Source organism: Sus scrofa, chromosome 8 (assembly GCF_054392235.1).
Source record: "Sus scrofa isolate SSC_HxYL_T2T_F1_AM1 chromosome 8, Sscrofa_HxYL_maternal_Yorkshire_Landrace_v2.0, whole genome shotgun sequence".
Lineage (NCBI taxonomy): Eukaryota > Metazoa > Chordata > Mammalia > Artiodactyla > Suidae > Sus > Sus scrofa.
Window position 1 is genome coordinate 134,731,848 of NC_139390.1, and position 20,621 is coordinate 134,752,468.

General features: G+C 34.7%; 1 protein-coding gene across 18 annotated transcripts in view; it reads right to left on the minus strand.

The window, feature by feature from the left end:
- CCSER1 (coiled-coil serine rich protein 1) overlaps positions 1-20,621 on the minus strand; it is a 1,212,324-nt gene that overhangs the window by 539,310 nt on the left and 652,393 nt on the right. For 3 of the 18 annotated variants that reach the window (XM_003129320.6, XM_084973411.1, XM_084973406.1), the window contains one exon: positions 13,401-14,715. The exons of the other annotated variants lie outside the window; for them this stretch is intronic. In XM_003129320.6, the coding sequence (XP_003129368.5) occupies positions 14,656-14,715 (60 nt within the window). In that variant the 3' untranslated portion in view covers positions 13,401-14,655. Of the gene's footprint in view, positions 1-13,400; positions 14,716-20,621 lie in introns of those variants that run through there. 18 annotated transcript variants of the gene reach the window in all.

Genomic DNA, 20,621 nt, shown 5'->3' on the forward strand with positions numbered 1-20,621 from the left:
ATGCAAAATAACCTCTTACTAAAAACTATTAATGATTTGGTGATTTTCATTTTGATATTTCTGTTTTTTTGATATTTCTATTATCTAAAGATTGCTTAAGAATGTCAGAATTTATATCTTAAAACTTAGAAAATTATTGAAAACATTAGGGATTAATATCTTTCCATGATTTGTGTATTTAAAATTTCTGTTGATATGATTTGAAATTGTGACAGTAAACATAGGGTGATACTATTTCTAGTATTTACAAATTTTCTTTACATCGTGCATGATATAAACACTTAAGTATAAATATTAATAGAACACAAAATATATACTTCTAACGTTTTGATTCATAGTATCCAACTTAATTATTTTTGATATTCTGAATATAAATTTGGGAAAAATCAGTCTAAAAATGGGAGAACTAATTTCATATGTATACTAAGGTATAGTGTAATTACATTTAGACTAAAGCTAAAGTAAATGATGGCTTTGGTAATGTTAACTGCTATACCGATATGATGAATGTTGACCTAACTATTTTATTTACAATGAAACTAGTTTTAATTAATTAGTGTTGTAGGAATCAACAAATTATAGACTGGAAATAAATAACACTAAGGATTTCACTTTATACTCAAAAAGGAAAAAGAGGAGTGCCTGCTGTGGCTCGGTGGGTTAGGAACCCAACTAGTATCCATGAGGATATGGATTTGATCTCTGGCCTCACTTAGTGGATTAAGGATCCTGCATTGCTGTGAGCTGTGGTGTAGGTCACAGGCCAGACAGGGTTGCTGATCCAGGGTTGCTGTTGCTGTGGCTGTGACGTAAGCAGGCAGCTGCAGCTCTGGATTTGACCTCTAGCCTGGGAATTTCCATATGTCCCAGGTGTGGCCCTAAAAAAATAAATAAGCAAAAAGATGTAGCTTGATTTGCCAACAAATCAGAATTTTAATAGATAATTTTCTCATTAAATAAAAATGTATATTGTCTATTGTGGGAATTTAAAATGATGTTTTCACATTATAAAAGTTGAAAATGTAATACATGATTTAGGAGATAATTTGGTAAGACTTTAACATTAAATTGGAGGGGAGAAAATTTACAGGAAACCTATTTGTTTCAGTTGACACAAATTATCTCTTTCTGGATCAGCACAGCATATTATTTGGGAACAAGAAAGTCATTTTTGTTCACACATTTAAAATATTATACTCAGCACTTAAAATCTCTAGAGATTCTTACAGAGGAAAAAAAATGTGCTTAATGATAAAGTTGTAAGGCGATAAATGACTAAAAAACATGTTGGAATAACACTGTCACCATGAATTATTCAGACAAGTACACTAATGATACTTAGGTATCATAACATTAGATAATCCTGAAAAAACTCTCTATTATATGTATGGGCATAATCATTTATTTTAAGATAGTTTTAACATATTTTAATAAGCTTGAGTAATACTGAGGTAACGTCAACAAATTATAGGCAACTCAGTTGACTGTGGATGATAAACAGAAATTTATAATACTAGAAATATTTCAAAGTCTAGTGGAATGAAATATAACTGAAAAAATGTATCTTAAGAACATATTTATGACATATGTCAAAAATTGAAATATCATTATGTACACGATATTTTAAAGAAAGGTATTCACAGGATCAGAAATTTTTGAATTAGATTTTCCTGAAAAAAAATTCAATGGAGTCAAAGGATTTCTTGGTCAGTATATTTACCAAGTAATAATTTCCACATTTTAATTAACACTGGATTATTTCAGAGAAAAGAAAACAAACATAATAGTAGGCATTGATGTTTTGTGTCAGTTTTTGTGGTTTTCCTGTTTCTGGTCATATAATTGGTTGGTCCTCCCTACCTACTGGGAGTTAGTTAGCTGTAACCATATGACTCACTCTCTTTTGACCAAAGAAATGTGAGTGGAAGTGTTTTGTGACATTTCTGAGTGGAGTTTTAAGATGCATTGCACTATTTGCCATCTACTCTCTTTCCCTCAAAAGCTGCCACATTACAGGTGAAGATAAATCAAGAAAATAACCCTATTTAAAATTGCAACAAAAAGGTGTTCCCATTGTGGCTCAGAGGTAAGGAACCCAACTAGTATCCATGAGGACATGAGTTCAATCCCTGGCCCAGCTCAGTGGGTTAAGGATCTGACATTGCTGTGAGCAGAAGTGTGGGTAATAGATGCAGCTCAGATCTGGCATTGCTATGGCTATGGTGTAGGCTGGCAGCTGCAGCTCTGATTCAACCCCTAGCCTGGGAACTTCCATAAGAATGGGTGCAGCCATAAAAAAAAGATGCATCAAAAAGAATAAAAATACCCAGAAATAAACTTCCCCAAGGAAGTAAAAACCTATACTCTGAAAATAATAAGAGACTGATGAAGGAAACTGAAGATGATGTAGAGAAATGGAAATATATTCCATATTTGGAGTTAATATTATTAAGATTAACATTAAATTTATTGTATGAATTAATATTGTTAAAATGGCCATATTACCTAAAGCAAGATACATGTTTAGTTAAATCTCTACCAAAAGATATCCTAGATATTTTTCACAGAACTAGAACAAATAATTTTAAAATTTATATGAAACCACAAATAATTCAAACTTGCAAATTAATCTTGAAAAAAAAGAACAAAGCTGAAGGTAACATGCTCCCAGACTTCAAACTATACTACAGAGTTATAGTAATCAAAACAGTATGATCACAACAGATACTGCAGAAATACAAAAACCATAATAGTATGAACAACTATATGCCAACAATTTGACAATCTGGAAGAAATGGACAGTCATCTAGAATCTTACAGCCTGCCAAAACTGCATCAAGACAAAAAAGACCAAATGAACAGACTGATCACTAGAAATGAAAAGGAATATGTCATAAAAACACTCCCTACAAATAAAAGTCCAGGACCAGATGGCTTCACAGGTGAATTCTATCAAACATATAAAGACGATCTGGTGCCCATCCTCCTTAAACTTTTTCAAAAGGTTGAAGAAGAAGGAACACTCCCAAGGACATTCTATGACACCTCCATCACCCTAATTCCAAAACCAAAGATACCACCAAAAAAGAAAACTAGTGGCCAATATCTTTGAAAAATATAGATGCAAAAATTCTCAACAAAATCTTAGCCAACTGAATCCAACAACATATCAAAAAGATCATACACCATGACCAGGTAGGGTTCATCCCAGGTTCACAAGGATGGTTTGACATATGCAAATCAATCAACTTCATATACCACATTAACAAAAGAAAAGTCAAAAACCATATGATCATCTCAATAGAGGCAGAAAAAGCATTTGACAAAGTCCAACATCCATTCATGATCAAGACTCTCACCACAGTGGGTATAGAGGGAACATTCCTGAACATAATCAAAGCCATTTATGACAAACCCACAGCAAATATAATACTCAATGGAGAAAAACTGAAAGCCTTCTCACTCAAATCTGGAACGAGACAGGGATGCCCACTCTCACCACTGCTCTTCAACATAGTTTTGGAAGTCCTAGCCACAGCAATCAGACAAACAAAAGAAATAAAAGGCATCCAAATAGGAAGAGAAGAGATAAAACTGTCACTGTATGCAGACGCCATGATACTATACATAGAAAACCCTAAGGACTCAACCCAAAAACTGCTTGAACTGATTAATAAATTCAGCAAAGTAGCAGGATATAAGATCAACATTCAGAAATCATTGCATTTCTATATACCAACAATGAAATATTAGAAAAGGAATTCAAAAATACAATACCTTTTAATATTGCACCTCAAAAAATCAAATGCCTCAGAATATACCTGACCAAGGAGGTAAAGGACTTATATGCTGAGAACTCTAAAACTTTAATCGAAGAAATTAAAGAAGATGTAAAGAAGTGGAAAGATGTTCCATGTTCATGGATTGGAAAAATATTGTAAAAATGGCCATAATACCCAAAGCAATCTACAGATTCAGTGCAATCCCTATCCAATTACCCATAACATTTTCCACAGAACTAGAACAAACAATCCAAACATTTATATGGAACCACAAAAGACCCAGAATCGCCAAAGCAATCCTGAGAAACAAAAACCAAGCAGGAGGCATAACTCTCCCAGACTTCAAGAAATACTACAAAGCCACAGTCATCAAAACAGTGTGGTATTGGTACCAAAACAGACAGACAGACCAATGGAACAGAATAGAGAATCCGGAAATAAACCCTGACACCTATGGTCAATTAATCTTTGACAAGGGAGGCAAGAACATAAAATGGGACAAAGAAAGTCTATTCAGCAAGCATTTCTGGGAAGCCTGGACAGCTGCATGCAAAGCAATGAAACTAGAACACACCCTCACACCATGCACCAAAATAAACTCAAAATGGCTGAAAGACTTAAATATACGACAAGACACCATCAAACTTCTGGAAGAGAACATAGGCAAAACATTCTCTGACATCAACTTCATGAATATTTTCTCAGGTCAGTCTCCCAAAGCAACAGAAATACGAGCAAAAATAAACCCATGGGACCTCATCAAACTGAAAAGCTTTTGCACAGCAAAGGAAACCCAAAAGAAAACAAAAAGACAACTTACAGAATGGGAGAAAATAGTTTCAAACGATGCAATGGACAAGGCCTTAATCTCTAGGATATACAAGCAACTTATACAACTCAACAGCAAAAAAGCCAATGGAACAACCCAATGGAAAAATGGGCAAAAGACCTGAATAGACTGTTCTCCAACGAAGATATACAGATGGCCAGCAAACACATGAAAAAATGCTCAACATCGCTGATTATAAGAGAAATGCAAATCAAAACTACCATGAGATACCACCTCACACCAGTCAGAATGGCTATCATTAATAAGTCCACAAATAACAAGTGTTGGAGGGGTTGTGGAGAAAAGGGAACCCTCCTGCACTGTTGGCGGGAATGTAAGCTGGTACAACCCCTATGGAGAACAGTTTGGAGATACCTTAGAAATCTATAGATAGAACTTCCATATTACCCCACAATCCCACTCTTGGGCATATATCCAGACAAGAGTTTCCTTGAAAAAGACACATGCACCCACATGTTCATTGCAGCACTATTCACAACAGCCAGGACATGGAAACAACCCAAATTTCCACTGGCAGACGACTGGATTAGGAAGAAGTGGTATATATACACAATGGAATACTACTCAGCCATAAAAAAGAATGACATAATGCCATTTATAGAAACATGGATGGAACTAGAGACTTTCATACTGAGTGAAATAAGTCAAAAAGAGAAAGACAGACACCATATGATATCACTTATATCTGGAATCTAATATGTGGCACAAATGAACCTTTCCACAGAAAAGAAAATCATGGACTTGCAGAATAGACTTGTGGCTTCCCCAGGGGGAGAGAGAGGCAATGGGAGGGATCGGGAGCTTGGGGTTATTGGATACAACTTGGAATGGATTTACAATGAGATCCTGCTGAGTAGAATTGAGAACTATGTCTAGATACTTACACTGCAACAGAAAAAAGGGTGGAAAAAAATGTATACATGTAAGTGTAACTTGGCCCCCATGCTGTACAGTGGAAAAATAAATAAATTAAAAAAAAATTAATGTCCTTGTGATAAACCATAATGGAAAAGGATATTTTAAAAAGAAAGTGTGTGTGTTTATATACACTTGAAGCACTTTGCTGTACAGCAGAAATTAACACAATATTGTAAATCGACTGCAATTTTAAAAAAGAAGGGCCAAACCCACAGAATTTACAATACCAAGTGATCGTGATGTGTTGATGCTGGTCTATCAGCAAGATCCCCTTGGGAGTGGGCTACAGATTGGGGGGGGGCATGCCTGTGTGCAGAGGGGAGCCAGATGGGAAATCTGGACATTCTCTCCTATTTACTCTGCACCTTAATCTGCCCTAAATAAAGTCGTAAGTTTAAAAAAAAAAAAACAGTATGGAATTGGCATAAAAACAGCCACAAAGATACATGGAACAGAACAGAGAGCCCAGAAAGAACCCACACACTTATGGTTAATTAATCTACAACAAAGGAGGCGAAAATACATGATGGAGAAAAGACAGTCTCTTTAAATAAGTAGTGCTGGGAAAATTGGACAGCTACATGTAAAAGAAGGAAATTAGAACATTCCTTCACATCATATACAAAATAAACTGCAAATGGATTAAAGACCCTAAACATGAGACCAGAAACCCCAACACCCCTAGAAGAAAACACAGACAGAACACTCTTCAATATACATCATAGCAATATTTTCTTCGACCTTGTCTCCTAAGCCATAGGAAACAGAAGCAAAAATAAACAAATGGCATCTAATTAAAGGTTTAAAAAGTTTTGCATAGCAAAGGAAACCTTGGGCAAAATGGAAAGACAACCTACTCAATAGAGAAAAACAGTTGAAAAAGATATGACCAATAAAAAGCTATTATCAAAAACATATAAATAGCTCATATACTTCAATACCAAAACCTGAATAAAAAATTGGGCAGAAGATCTAAATAGACTTTTTTTTTTCAAAAAAAAAATAGATGATCAATATGTACACAAACAGATGCTTAACATTCCAATCATCAGAGAAATCCAAATCGAAACCACAATGAGAAAGCACCTCATACTTGCTAGAAAGACCTCATCAAAAAGATCACAAATAACAAATGTTGGTAAGGTTGTGGAGAGAGGGGAAGTGTAAATTTATGTAGAACCACAAATTGATGGCCACTATGGAGGTATGGAGTTTCCTTAAGAATCTGAAAGTAGAACCACCATGATTTCTAGCAGTTCCACTCCTGGGTTTATATGCAAGCAAACTAAAATCACTATTCAAAAAGATGCATGTATCCCAATGTTCACAACAGCATTATTTCTAATAGCCAAGATATGGAAGCAACTAAGTGTTCATCTGTATGCATGGATAAAGAATATGTGATACATTTATATACGATGTAATACACTCAGCCATAAAAGTGAAATTCTGTCATTTGCAACAACATGGGTGAAACTGAAGAGCGTATGCTTAGTGAAGTCAGTCATACAGAGAAAAGACAAATACTGTATGATATCACATATATGTGGATACCATTAACCAGTGAATGTAACAAGAAAGAAACAGACTCACAAATGCGGTGAAAAAAATAATGGTTACCAGCAGGGAGAGAGAAGAGAGCAGGGGCAAAATAAGGATTGGTGCTAAAAACTACTATCTATAAAATAAATAAGCTACAAGGATATATTGAACCAGACAGGGAATATAGCCAATATTTTACAGTAATTTAAAATGAAGTTTAACCTATAAAAGCATTTAAGCACTCTGGTATACACTGGAAAGTAAGATAACATTGTAAATCAACTATACTTCAAACGTAAAATATATAAGAATAAAGTACAGGCTCTGGATCCCAAGGGCCTATACTTTAAAACATCCTAAGTTACTTTCAAGCAGCATAATTTCAAATGTATTAACTTTTCCATATTACAGCCTAATTGCTTGCAAAATGGTATCACGTAACAAGAGCTACCTCACACACTTCTGTGAATAATTAAACATTTAAAAGCTATAAAGCCTATAAAACAACACTTGAAATATAGTAAAAGTAAACAATGTCAACAATTAGCCATTATTGAACTATAGAGTGATTTAGAGGAGATTAGTTTAATTATGCCTAGAGAATTACAGGAATATAGAACTTGGTTTCCTCTCCAAATGAACAAATTAGAGAAAAGAAACAGCTCTATAGGTTAGGGGATTGATGTGAGTAAAGACACTGAGACCTGGTAGAAATAACAGCATGTGGAGCTGCAGGAGAATAGATAAACCAGGAGGCAAATATTGGATTTAGTTTTCCTTCTATGTGTTTTCTCTTGTGAGAATTTTTCTACTGTACTTTCGATATATATCAAGTGGAAGAACATGTAAAATAACAGATTTTACATCAATAAAACTACATCCCAAATATCTTGAGAGGCATTTTATATTCAATAAAATATATAATGAGGTATACATACAGTATAACTGAAGACAGAAAACCAAGAATTTACTCTATTCCAATTAGTTGAATGGATTATTGCTCCAGTAAGAGCAATTTTCTATAAACAGCAAATGGAAACAAAGAATAAAATACATATTGATAGCTTTAAATATGACAAATTTAAATAAATGGATCTTCTCATTTTCAGTACATTACAGTATACACCCAGGAAAACTTTAAGGAATTTTACTTTTTTCTCCCAAATGAATCACAAAATTCTAGGCTTACAAAAATTGTAATTCATGAAAGCTTGCCGTAAGTGAAAAATAAAAGGAAACAAAAAGATAATCTTCAGGAAAAGCAATCTCCTAACTCTTGCCTCAGACGGTGCTCTGAAACATTGGCAACAAAGATAAACCAAAAACAACTGCAATTTTGGTCATACAAACTTCTTCTACAAGGCATTTTCCTTTCATTTAAAGAGAAATGAAAAATCCACTGTATTGGGGTCATCATTCCATTCCAATACAGTATCATTTTCAGAAGGAATGTGCAAACGAGGGAGGGAGGGAGAGGGGTGACAGCAACTGAGACGTCTCTGGGAGAGGGAAAAGGGAGGCAACCAACCTGAACCTTGTCAACAAAACTAGATCTACAGGAAAATATAAACTAGTAATACTTGTTGGAAGGAGGTCCTTCAATGGAACTTTCAATACCATGCCCCTGGTAAAGGACTGACTTGAGTGAATAAACTTAGAATCTATGGATTTATAAGCATGGTTCCCTGAAAAATGCCACATTGTTGGGATATAACATGGAGATACTTCATGAATGAAATATTTCTCACACTGTGTGAGGTAACCCCACAAAGCCTCATTTGGAGATCTATTACTCTGAATCAGCAAGTGAACATGGGAGGAAAGAGCTTGGAGAGCTGCCTTCAACGTGGCAGACCTTTCCCCCTTTCTCATCTGAGCTTGATTGCCAAGACTTTGGAAATGGTTAGTGCAAATATGATGTTGTGTAAGATCTATGATTTGCGTGAATCTGATTTGATAATATGATTCTTTGTGTTAGCTCACCAGATACTGAGTACTCTTTTGCAATTGAAAAATAGCCATAAATTTTCAATGTATATATCACATTCTACTACTAAATACTTTTCCCTTTTAAAATCTAAAATAATTAAAAAATATATTTTTTGGGTTTCTAAAGATTATACTCTGATTACAAAGCATTAGAACAACAGTAATATAGAGCATGTGTTTATGTATATATAAATTTTACTTATGATGTATGTATGGTACTGAAATAGGTAAGGTAGTTTTTAAGAGACGAGTCATTATTTGATGATGGGAATCTCCAAAAACATAAATCATAAAATAAAGCTGTGTAAAAGTTGTACTACTAATATAAATTAAACCTTGAATCTACGTTAACATAGTAACTTCTTCTTAACACATATACAATTCATGATGCAGAGAAAATATCTATGTGGTATATTTATTGTCAAATGAAGTTACTTGTTTTGTCAGGTTTACTCCGTTATTCTTAGTGAAAAATGGTACGCATAAATCTCTTTCCAGGTCAAAAATCTTGCCAACATTATGAAGAATCGTCTACAAAAAGCCTGAGGAGGAAAGCATGACATTTCTTCACTCTCGCCAGTCATTTATATTCAAAATGTATTGGTACATAAGGCTTCTAGACTGTTTATCAAAGTTTAAGCTACTGGCTATTCCTCCTTATAGTGGTAAAGGGACACTTCCTTTATCTCTCAGTCTTATATTAAAAAAAAAGGAAATTAAAAAAAAAACTAAGCTTATTCTTAAGGGGATGTATGGCAACAATCCTTTTACCCTGGCTGCTTTGTTTTTCCCCATTAGAATCTACTTGGCCTTCATGTTTGTCTCTGCTGTTTCCCTTTCTTCCTCAGGAATGCTCATGCAACCTCATCAAATTTCCTCCTTTTTAAAAAGGAATTTGAGAAGCAGGTAACTTAAAATAAGGGTTCCCTCATTTCATATATGTATATGTATATAATCTGACCTTAATGTTTATAAATTAAGGATGCAACAAACAGCTTTAAGATAATAGGAACATACACTAGAAGATGTTTCATTATCATCTGAGCCTCCTGTTCATCAACCTCCTACATGTGCATCAATAAGGAACATTCATGGAATTCCTGTCGTGGCGCAGTGGAAACGAATCCGACTAGGAACCATGAGGTTGCCTGTTGCATCCCTGGCCTCGCTCAGTGGGTTAAGGATCTGGCATTGCCTTGAGCTGTGGTGTAGGTCGCAGACGCGGTTTGGATCTGGCATTGCTGTGGCTATGGCCTAGGCCAGCAGCAACAGCTCCAACTGGACCCCTAGCCTGGGAACCTCCATATGCTGTGGGTGAGGCCCTAAAAGGACAATAGACAAAAAAATAAATAAAAAATTAAAAAAAATAAAAAACATTCAAAGTGAAGAATAGATAAGTAGAGAAAAGCTTTCCCAAAATAGAGTTAAGGGAACACCCAATAGATATACTCAAGTTGTTTGGTTTGGGGGAAAAAATAAAGTAAGAAGGGTTTTAACGACTCATTTTTTCTCCATTTTATAGCCTATCCACCCTACTCTTTTCAATTATAATTAATGATATAAATGTATTATGCAAATTCAGATATCCAACAGACATCACTTGGAAGGTATGGGATATTAACAGCTCTTAATGCTCATTAATATCAAGTATACCAATTCTTTTCAACGGAAAAGATATGTCTATCATTGCACATGGACTTGTTTCAACTACATGCCTTAACTGAAACTGACGTATGTTCGAATATATGTCAGTATTAGTTTCTTTTTAAACATGCCTGCATAACAGTGACTGTGGTTCCCCCCAAAAGCTCCAGGACAAATACTTATTTGAGAAAGAGTAATAATATGTAAGAAATTATGACAGAACTATATTTAAACAGTCAGTATAAATATATAGGCACAAAACACAAAATCACAAAAAGCATCCTGTTGTTAAATTTGGACATTCCTGTCTCCAGCAGCAAGCTAAATATGGAAAAGTAGATTTTGTTTTTTCAACTAACAGATACTTAATGGCAATATCAAACAATTAAGAAAATAATACAATTTTGAAAATTTTAGCAAGGAAGAATTCATGTGTGTTGTAATAAAAAAGCACATGTGTATAGTAACATATACTTACTTAAGAGTCTGTATTTAAAAATCTTTTAAAATACAGCCGTAGGAGTTCCCGTCACGGCACAGCAGAAATGAATGTGACTAATATCCATGAGGATGCGGGTTTGATCCTTGGTTCCGCTCAGTGGGTCAGGGATCTGGCATTGCTGTGAGCTATGGTGTAGGTCACAGACTAGGCTCGGATCCTGTGTTGCTGTGGCTGTGGCATGTAAGCCGGCAGCTGTAGCTCTGATTTCAACCCCTAGCCTGGGAACCTCCATATGCCACTGGCATGGCCCCCAAAAGATAAATAAATAAGTAAATAAAATATAGCTGTATGTCCTAAATATAACCAAGAATATTACTTTAAAAATATGATAAACAAGAACATTTAACATGAATATATTTCAAGGCATGAAAAATTAAATTTTCAAAATAATCTGAGATACATAAAATACGTGTTAATAATAACATCCAGCAAAACTGTCCATGGTTCTTCTTCTAAGGACTTCTTTAGTGGTTCCCTCTCCCTCTCTCTCTTGCTCTGCCTCTGGCTTTCTCTCTCCCTCTCCACAACCCCTCCCCAGCCTACCTGTGCCTATGCTTTGTCCACACCTGTCCTCTCGCTCTCCTCTCTTTAAATAAACACCTATTTGCCTCACAAAAAAAGAACTTTATATTTGAAAAAAATTCTCACTATTATTAAAGTAATTTCTTCGTTAATATATTGCACATCTTAGACAATTATGCATTTACACGTTTAATCTTTAAACATCATATTTATGCCTAGTGTATAGGGCTTTTTCATTTTTTACTTTTGGCCACACCCACAACACGTGGAAGTTCCAGGGTCATGGATCAAACCTGCACCACAGCAGCAAGCTGGGCCACTGCAATGACAATGTTGGATACTCAACCCACTGCCCCATAAGAAAACTCCTATAATGTAGATTTAAAATGAATTCAATCTTGGAGTTCCCATTGTGGCGCAGCGAAAATGAATCTGACTAGGAACCGTGAAGTTGCAGGAGGATGGCTCCCAGGCCTTGCTCAGTGGGTTAAGGATCTGGCATTGCCGTGAGCTGTGGTGTAGGTTGTAGACGCGGCTTGGATCTGAAGTTTCTGTGGCTGTGGTGTAGGCCAGCAGCTGTAGTTCCAATTGGACTCCTAGTCTGGGAACCTCCGCATGCTGTGAGTGCAGCCCTAAAAAAGCAAATAAATAAATAAATAAATGCAATCAATAATGTATAATATGTGTATAATATACAAGTATCTATATATTTGCATATGTAATCCATGTATAACCTGTATTGAATTTTGTAATCATGCAATCCACTAGCATTCTGAAATCAGGAAAACAAAACAAAATCCTGACTTTTGATCTGGAACAACTAAGCGCAATCTACAGATTTAACATTTGTTAGAAAAATCACATGAACTTGAGAAAATCATTTAACCTCTTCAAATTTGACTCCCCTTATTTGGAAAATAAATATAATTAAGCTTATCTATCTCTCACTTTTAGTTAATTATTGTCAGAATATTTCAGAAAAAAATGCAGGCATAACAGTACAGCAAAATGTTTCCTTTCATCAATAAATACCGATGTTGCGCTATTTGCAGTTGTCAGATATACTTTGATGCCTCTTGTTGCTTCTTTGAGAAACAATTATTAACCTCAGTTTTGCTACACCCTGGAATATAGTGCAGTAATTACAACGGTTCTTACACATTTTTCTTAGAAACAAAAAACAGAGACAAAAGAGACCCCCCAAAACCCCACCCTCTATACCTTTTTTTATTTCACTTTCAATGTAATAAAATAAATACAAAACATTGTAATAGTTAAATGGACAAAGTACATAATAGATATTGTTGGATATTATGAATATATTTCACCATGAACATAAAATTATTAACCTATCAACATGTTCACTGATGTCTATTCAGCCCAAGTTCAATGAAAAAAAATAAATAGGTTTCTGATGGAGCAGTCTGAAACGTCTTAGTGTTAAAGAACAGTCATAAACATGGTAGCTTTTCAGGTTAGGTGGCTTTTTTGGTCTGTATTGACAGTTTCTGCTGTATTGCTTTTAAGGAAAAAAAGTACCTTAATCTTCTTGCTAACACAATTTTTTTATTTGCATCCCAGGCAAAATATCTTTAATTGAATTCTTTCTTCTTCTGCAAGATGATATTGACCATTCAAGCTGATAAAAATCTTTACCAGAGGAGAGTTTATTGCAGGTAATGGAATTTCTTACATTATCTATTTTTAAGGGTTTCAAATATAAAATAAGGCAATAAATAGAAAGAGATAAGAACAGAATAAAAGAATAAACCATTAGAGAAACAGAAACGTTTTCATATCTTGAATCGTAAAAGGATGTTTTAAGGGCAAAGTCAACAAGGACACATACAATGTTTTCAAGTGAATAAATATATTAATCATTTTATTTTAACACTATGGCTTAAACCTGATATTTGATCATGCATATTATATGTCACATAATGGCTCAAATAACTTAAGACATTTTATAACGTATTTCTGAATGCCACTACCATTAACCATGAATATTCCACTGCCTGTTTATAAAGTATAGAAAATTCAGTAAAACCTGCTTTCCTCTCCTTAGCTCAATGGCTCCTCTGCTGTCTTACACCGCAACACTGAGACACTCTCTGGGTTCTGTCACTTAGCCTTGCAATAAACTACAACATTTAAGAGTGTCCTGCTGCCACCCTGCCATTTGGTAATTAAAGTGAGATATTATTGAAAGGTAATAAACAAGGACACACAGAAATCAGGCACCAATGCCAAGTCCAGGAGACAGGCTTTTCTTTATGACACATTCAACAAACTCCCCTCAATATGAGGTCAACAGCCAATAAACTTTAATCGCTTCTGAGAGATATGAATAAGTTTTTGACTTTCTACAGTTAGAATAAGACTTCATTATTTCTATCATTTGAAGACACACTGCTTTTATCTTTTGCTCTCAGTGCGAGGGAAAAAGAGAGGTAATCTAGTTCTTCCATAAGAACTGTAGCCCTAGGATGACGGAAATTAGAATTGTTGTCAAACTTACCTAAGGTACACAGACTATATATGGTGAGATTAAATGAAGATTATAACCAGAGAGACAAATGACATGGATGAGAAGGTCGAACAGAAAATATGTACTGCCAAGTGGAATATTACATCTTAGAATAGCTGCATATGGAGGTAATTTTAAAATAAAAGACTGTTTTCCTTTTAAAAATACAACAAGGTAGGAGTATGTTAGTTGAGACTATCATCAATATTTTATGCAGTTCTGTACAAATTTTAGAAGTGTGAAATATTTGAAATGGAAACATTTCTGTATTACATATTCTGAGAAATAGCTAACATATGAAATAATGGAAAATTTAACTGATTTAATATTTAGCATGTCACAGATTTGTGATACATTTCTTATCGAACAATGATTTAACCTAGGTTGAAATGTGTACTGGTTTAAATAAAACTTCAGTGCATGTAGGATTCCACAGGGCCTTGAAAAGAAGAAAACAAAAATAAATAAATGAATGACATCAAATTAATAAACTGAAATGAAAATTTACCTTACATGAAGATTTAAAATGGTTAAACACAAATTTAAAAAAAACAGACCAACTTAAATCTACTTATGATTTTCTAAGTAATAATTGCTACTAGAACTTATTAAAATAATCACATTAGTAATGTTTAGAGGCTCCCAATTTCCATTTAAATACAAACACAAGGTAAAAGAAGGAAGATCAACTAGCAAGATTTTAGTCCCTTAGTTTTGTAAATAAAGAAGTAACAATATTATTCAACTCTATGCATTCCTCTTTTCCAGAAAACCAAATGATTAAGTCCACTGGCTCTCCTGATATTTTGTAAATCACCCTACACACACAGCGCCAACAGAATTTTAATTCCGCAGCATTTATTACTATATTTAAATCTCTATACGTTATTTCAGGTTTAAGTGAAAGGAAATTAAAACTGTTTCAACATATTTCACCTTAAAAAAAGGAACTCCATTGTGCACATAATGTGTATAAAAAGAAACATAGGATCCATGACGTGTAGAACATGGCAGTATTATGTAGTATTCAGTTGGAGAGAAATAAATGAATACAAAAAAGCTGAGCTATACTAAACAGCAATTAAGTTCTATGTCAATACACGGGACATATGCACGTGAATGCATAGAAATGGTAAGAGTATATAGTCCTGACAACTACAAGGTAGGTTGCACGGGACTGACAACTGCTGAAACTGTTCTGCAGAAAGAGAGATCACTCCCAGTTTGGGTGGTCAAATCAAGGATACGGGATTGGAGCTGGGCCTAAAAAGAGAGATATATTATAGGGGGAGGTTATTCTAAAGAAAACAGTTAAAAGCAAAACAAACCAGAAAACTAAACAACAACGGTGGAGACAAGAAATAGTAATTTGTATTGGAACAGTTTAACTGGAATAACAGGCTCATGTTTGGGAACAGTTAGAGCTCAAATTGCAGAGGTAGGGAAGGGTGTAATGTTAGCAGCTAGGGATGCTGCTTTGAGAAATGTAGATTTTTATCCTTTAAGCCTTGGGGAGCCATTCACAGAGAGTTTTAAAGTAGAAATACAACAGTGTAAGCAGCATGTTTGTGTTTATTTCTTTTACAGATTTACCTGTGGTGCATATGTAATTAGAATGTGTAGAGCCTTGGGGTAGAAAGACAAGACCAAAACAAAAGTGACGCAGTCTTAGAGCAGCAAGCAGTACTGGAAGGTACTTTATAGTCTGATTTCTCCTGTCAAGATGTCTGCTCAAGTTTTGTGAGCAGCTGACCCGGCACTCAGATTACAGCTCAAAGGCAACATTCTCAGTTCCTCCCTGTTGAGTCTTTTTTAGGCACAAGGCCTTCTCCTCTCCTGACTCATCTCTTAACCTCATTTTTCTGCTTATTTACACCACAGGCCTATCACTGTGAAATTCTCTTGTCAATTTCTTAATTTCTAATTTATTTAATGTCCTCATCCACTAGAATATGAGTTTTACAAAGAAAACTTGTCTATGTCTCAATTCACTGCTACAATCTCAGTGATTGGGATACCTGTATTTTTAACTTATATTTTTAAAATGACTGAATTAATGAAAAAGGGTATAAGGTCTTATAATGAAAGGAAACTCAAGGTTATAATTATAGTTATATATTGTACACAGAAGCAGATATCTATTTGCAAACCAAACATATTCTTTCAAAAATAAAAGTCTTCAGAATCATTAAGACTAATAAGCATTTAAAATACACTCAGTGTTTGGTACCTGTTCCCCAAATGCAATCTGAATGAATGTAAATAGACAGAGGAAATATATTTTATAAATTAAAAAAGAATTCAGCATTCCAGTATATATTATGATTCCTAACATACATATTTTTAATAAAGCTCTAACCCAGCTCTAGCTTTTAGTATTAAAAAATGTTAGTAAAACGATAGGAAAACATAAAAGATTATGTTCAGAGACACAAATGTCACTAAAGTATATGATTTCAGTATATCTCTTCCATAAAATCTGTAATATTAGAATTTTTGTCACGTAGCACAACAAAAAGCCCCAATACTTCTCTGCCCTTTTTAGCTAGGAGAACACGGTGGGGGTCGGGTGGGGATAGACTACAAGGAAATACGAAAGCTCAGTTTATGAGAATAAGTTGCTCCCCTTAATTAGTCTGTAGGGGCAACAATAACTTGAAAGATAGGATACTTTTCATGATTAACCATCTGAGGATATTAGAAGTGCTTCGCCCCCTCATCGGTCCACTTATTAATGTAGCCTAGATACTACTCTACATCAGGACATTGCTATTTCTCTTTTCTTCCCCCTCAGCTTTGCAGCCCCCCATTTCGTGAGCAAGCCATTATCCAACAGCCTCCTACTGGTGGACATTTTCGTCTTGTTTTCTTTAGCTCTTACGAATAATGCCCATTAAGGAAAACTTTAGAGAAATACTATTTGGTATATATGACTGTGTATGTTCTGGCTAGATTTCTGGAGGTAACGTTGCTGGATGGAAAGTAAAACCATGCACAGTTCTGTTGGATCTTTCAAAACGCCTCTCCATATGGAATTGTTAACATGACTGCTATTCTTTAGAAGGAAAATACTTAAGAAATGTAAAAAATGCTTAAAACGGTCACGTGATTGAATATTTGGTCAAATGATGAAAAAAGTATTATAGTACAGTATCTATTTGAAATGCCAAAAATCCATGTATGTTTATGTACATATATTACATGTTTATCCATATATTCATTCATAGATATAGATTCAGTGTTTGTATATTTAAAATAATGAAAAATCAAAATGGAGAAAAACTTAGAATAGAAAATACACTCGCATCAATTAATTTTTATATATTTTTATAATTTACATAGTTTCCTTTTGGATTAACATTTCTTAAAGCCCAACAGTGGGTCATTACTGATGCTCAAAGTTAGTTGTTTTAGACTAAATTGGAGTTTGTAGCTCTTTACTATAAATTAAAAAAGACTTTTAAGTAGCATTTTGGAGTGATTTTGTTTCTCATAGTCCTAAAATTTGAAAAACACTCTATACCTAATTCCAGCTTTTTCTTAGGCTAAGAAAATGAACGATTCATCAGTTTTTCAGGTTTTTGCTTTTCCAATGCAAGTAAATGAAAATTGAACCTGCTTAGAGTATTCTTCCTTTTGAAAATTACTCTATGTTAGACTAACCCTTGCACAAACTTTCCTCTGATTTGATGGATTAAATCCAAACCTGTAAATCTATTCGTAAGCACAAAACTCATAAAACAGTGACAAATCTGAAATAATTCTGATACGTAAAGAACTATGACTCTTAAGTACTCTGAATTGCAAATCACCCTCTTTGTGGTATAAATTTTCTCTATAGTAATTCAGCTTTATAAATTTAAAATTCTAATTGCCATTTTAACAATGTGGCATCACATAAGAGTATAATTTCCTGATATTCTTATTTCATAGAGCATGAGGTGAATGTTACATGTGGCTCTCTTTTAGGAAACTTTCTGTAACACATTATTCTGAAAACTCCAATTCCTTTGCTTATTTGGTATAAAGCCAAACATTTATTCTAGTTTCCTTTTTTTATTTAGTTCTCCAATGTTATTTGCTATTAACATACTTTACAGCTTCATTTTAAAACACTAATATTTCCTATTTTCTTCCCTAAAATTATTACTACTTTTCCTGCCAGAAGATACAAGATAGTGAAGGTGAGCAAAATGTGACATCCCCAATATATCTCTATGACATAAAAATTACAATGAACCTAATTATTTTTAAGAAACTGCAGATACAGAAGGAGCTCTGAAAACTGAGTATACCCTTTCATAAGATACATTCACATTTATAAGGGAACTCTATTTATAGGAGTATCTCGTCCTCTGTACCAGGAAGAGGAGGATGAGAGAATCTCTGGAAACTCGTTTCAATGAATGGAGAAGGTTCTGACTTAAATCTTCCTAACAGCTTTGTTTGTGGCGCTTTTCCTAGTGAGCCTCCATAACGGGCCTCCCCACTACTCAACAGTGCTCTTTGTTCTCCAGGTGGAGATGGTATTTCAGGTGTCGGCTTGGCCATTCCAGGGAGTTAACTCAATTTCCCTGTGAATCTTACACGTATATGGGAGATACACATATTAGTAAATTTTTGCTTTCCTCCTGTCAATATGTCTTTTATTACAGTGGAAACTCAGTAAAAAAAAAAAAAAAAAAAAGATAGAGGGAAAATTATTTTTCCCTCCGTACAGTTTGGCAACCACAATGGGGCCCACTGAGGCACCGCATTTCTCTGGAGCTGACAGATGGGATTCTGGGAAACTGGTAGAAACTGGCCATGGGTAATAATTCTACCAAAGGCAGCTCTCCTAGATATGTCTCTCTACAGTGCCTGGTTGAGAGGGGGGTAAACACTTCTTGTCCCTTCCTTTCCAAATTTAGATTAGTGGAAAAAATACCTGTGTGAATTAGTTTCTTAATTATAACAACTTTGGCAAAGATGTTTGTTATGAGTACTCTTGTGTTACCTTGATGTTCTTTTCTCCCAGAAAGACAGTAATTGTTTGCATTTGTCCCTGTCTTTTTTGTCATTTGTAATAAGGAGGAGAAACAGACTAAATGAGGTTTTCCCTCCGTTTTATTCTATGTCTTAAGAGCTTGCCTTTGTGACCAGTGAGAATATTTTCTCTGGTATCCACCAGTCAGAAGACACAACACAGTCAGCATGCATTTAGTTGGTAAGCCTAATAGCAGCATTCTCATTGTTCAACCATACTAGCTATCAGGACAGTTTGTTATATACAAAGGTATGTAAGCACCTTTGATGTCTCAAATTTCATTTTCTCTGTAGTGCTGGGAACCCCATTCTGGTAGTATATCTATCTGGTGTCATAGATTAGCAGGTCTGTAACTAAACGTATAATGTTCTCATGGGAAACAGACATCATTTTCACTATATCATCCTTACCTCCTATGACAATGAGGGTCTTTGCATTCTTAGGCTAACTTAGGGAGCAAACTTTCTTGATCTTGTGAGGGATGCATCTCTTGCATACTTCCTTTGATGCCTCTTGCTTCTATGGTTAGGCCATGAAAGCTGTATTGGTTTGAGTTGCTACTGAAATTAATAGAAGACCCTACTTGTAAATGGCCAGATGACAAATCTTTTGAATCAGAAAAAGCTCTCTCTTTCAAAAAAAATTTAGATAGTTCTGATTCTAAACAATTGCCTTTTTTGGTACCTATGGAAAGACCAAATGGAAAAGAGAACACTAAGAATTAAAATGGCTTGTCTTATGGAATCCTTTAATAAGATAAATTACAAAGCCTTATTTACCATGACTTTCAGAAGATACTATCAAATTCAGAGAGCAGTTAAAAAGATCAGTGAACACCTACACAGTCACATTCACAGGGATCCTGACTGGTGGCTAAAGGGTGTTATTTACAACCAAGATTGTATTGCACTTATCAGATAAGTCCACTGGCCTCTTGGGAAAATGCCCCTCACAGAAGAAATGGATGATCAGAATTTCTCCCAGGCCCTCCTAAAAATGTTCAGGAAATGGATCAGCTAGAGGCTGATGTTCAGATGGTGACTGAAACAAGAATAGATTTTTTTTTGCCCTTTAAGTTTAATTAGTCTAAGGGTGAATTGTACATTTTGAAAAAAAAGAAAAAAGAAGAGCATTGGAAGGCCTTTGTTGAATGCTGTATATAGATTTTACAAAGGCATATAGCATTAAACACTGAAGTTCTAGAATATAGAAAATCTTTTTTTTTTTTTTTTTTGCTTTTTAGGGCCACACTCGTGGCAGATGGAAGTTCCCAGGCTAGGGGTCAAATTGAGCTACAGTGGCCGGCCTATGCCACAGCC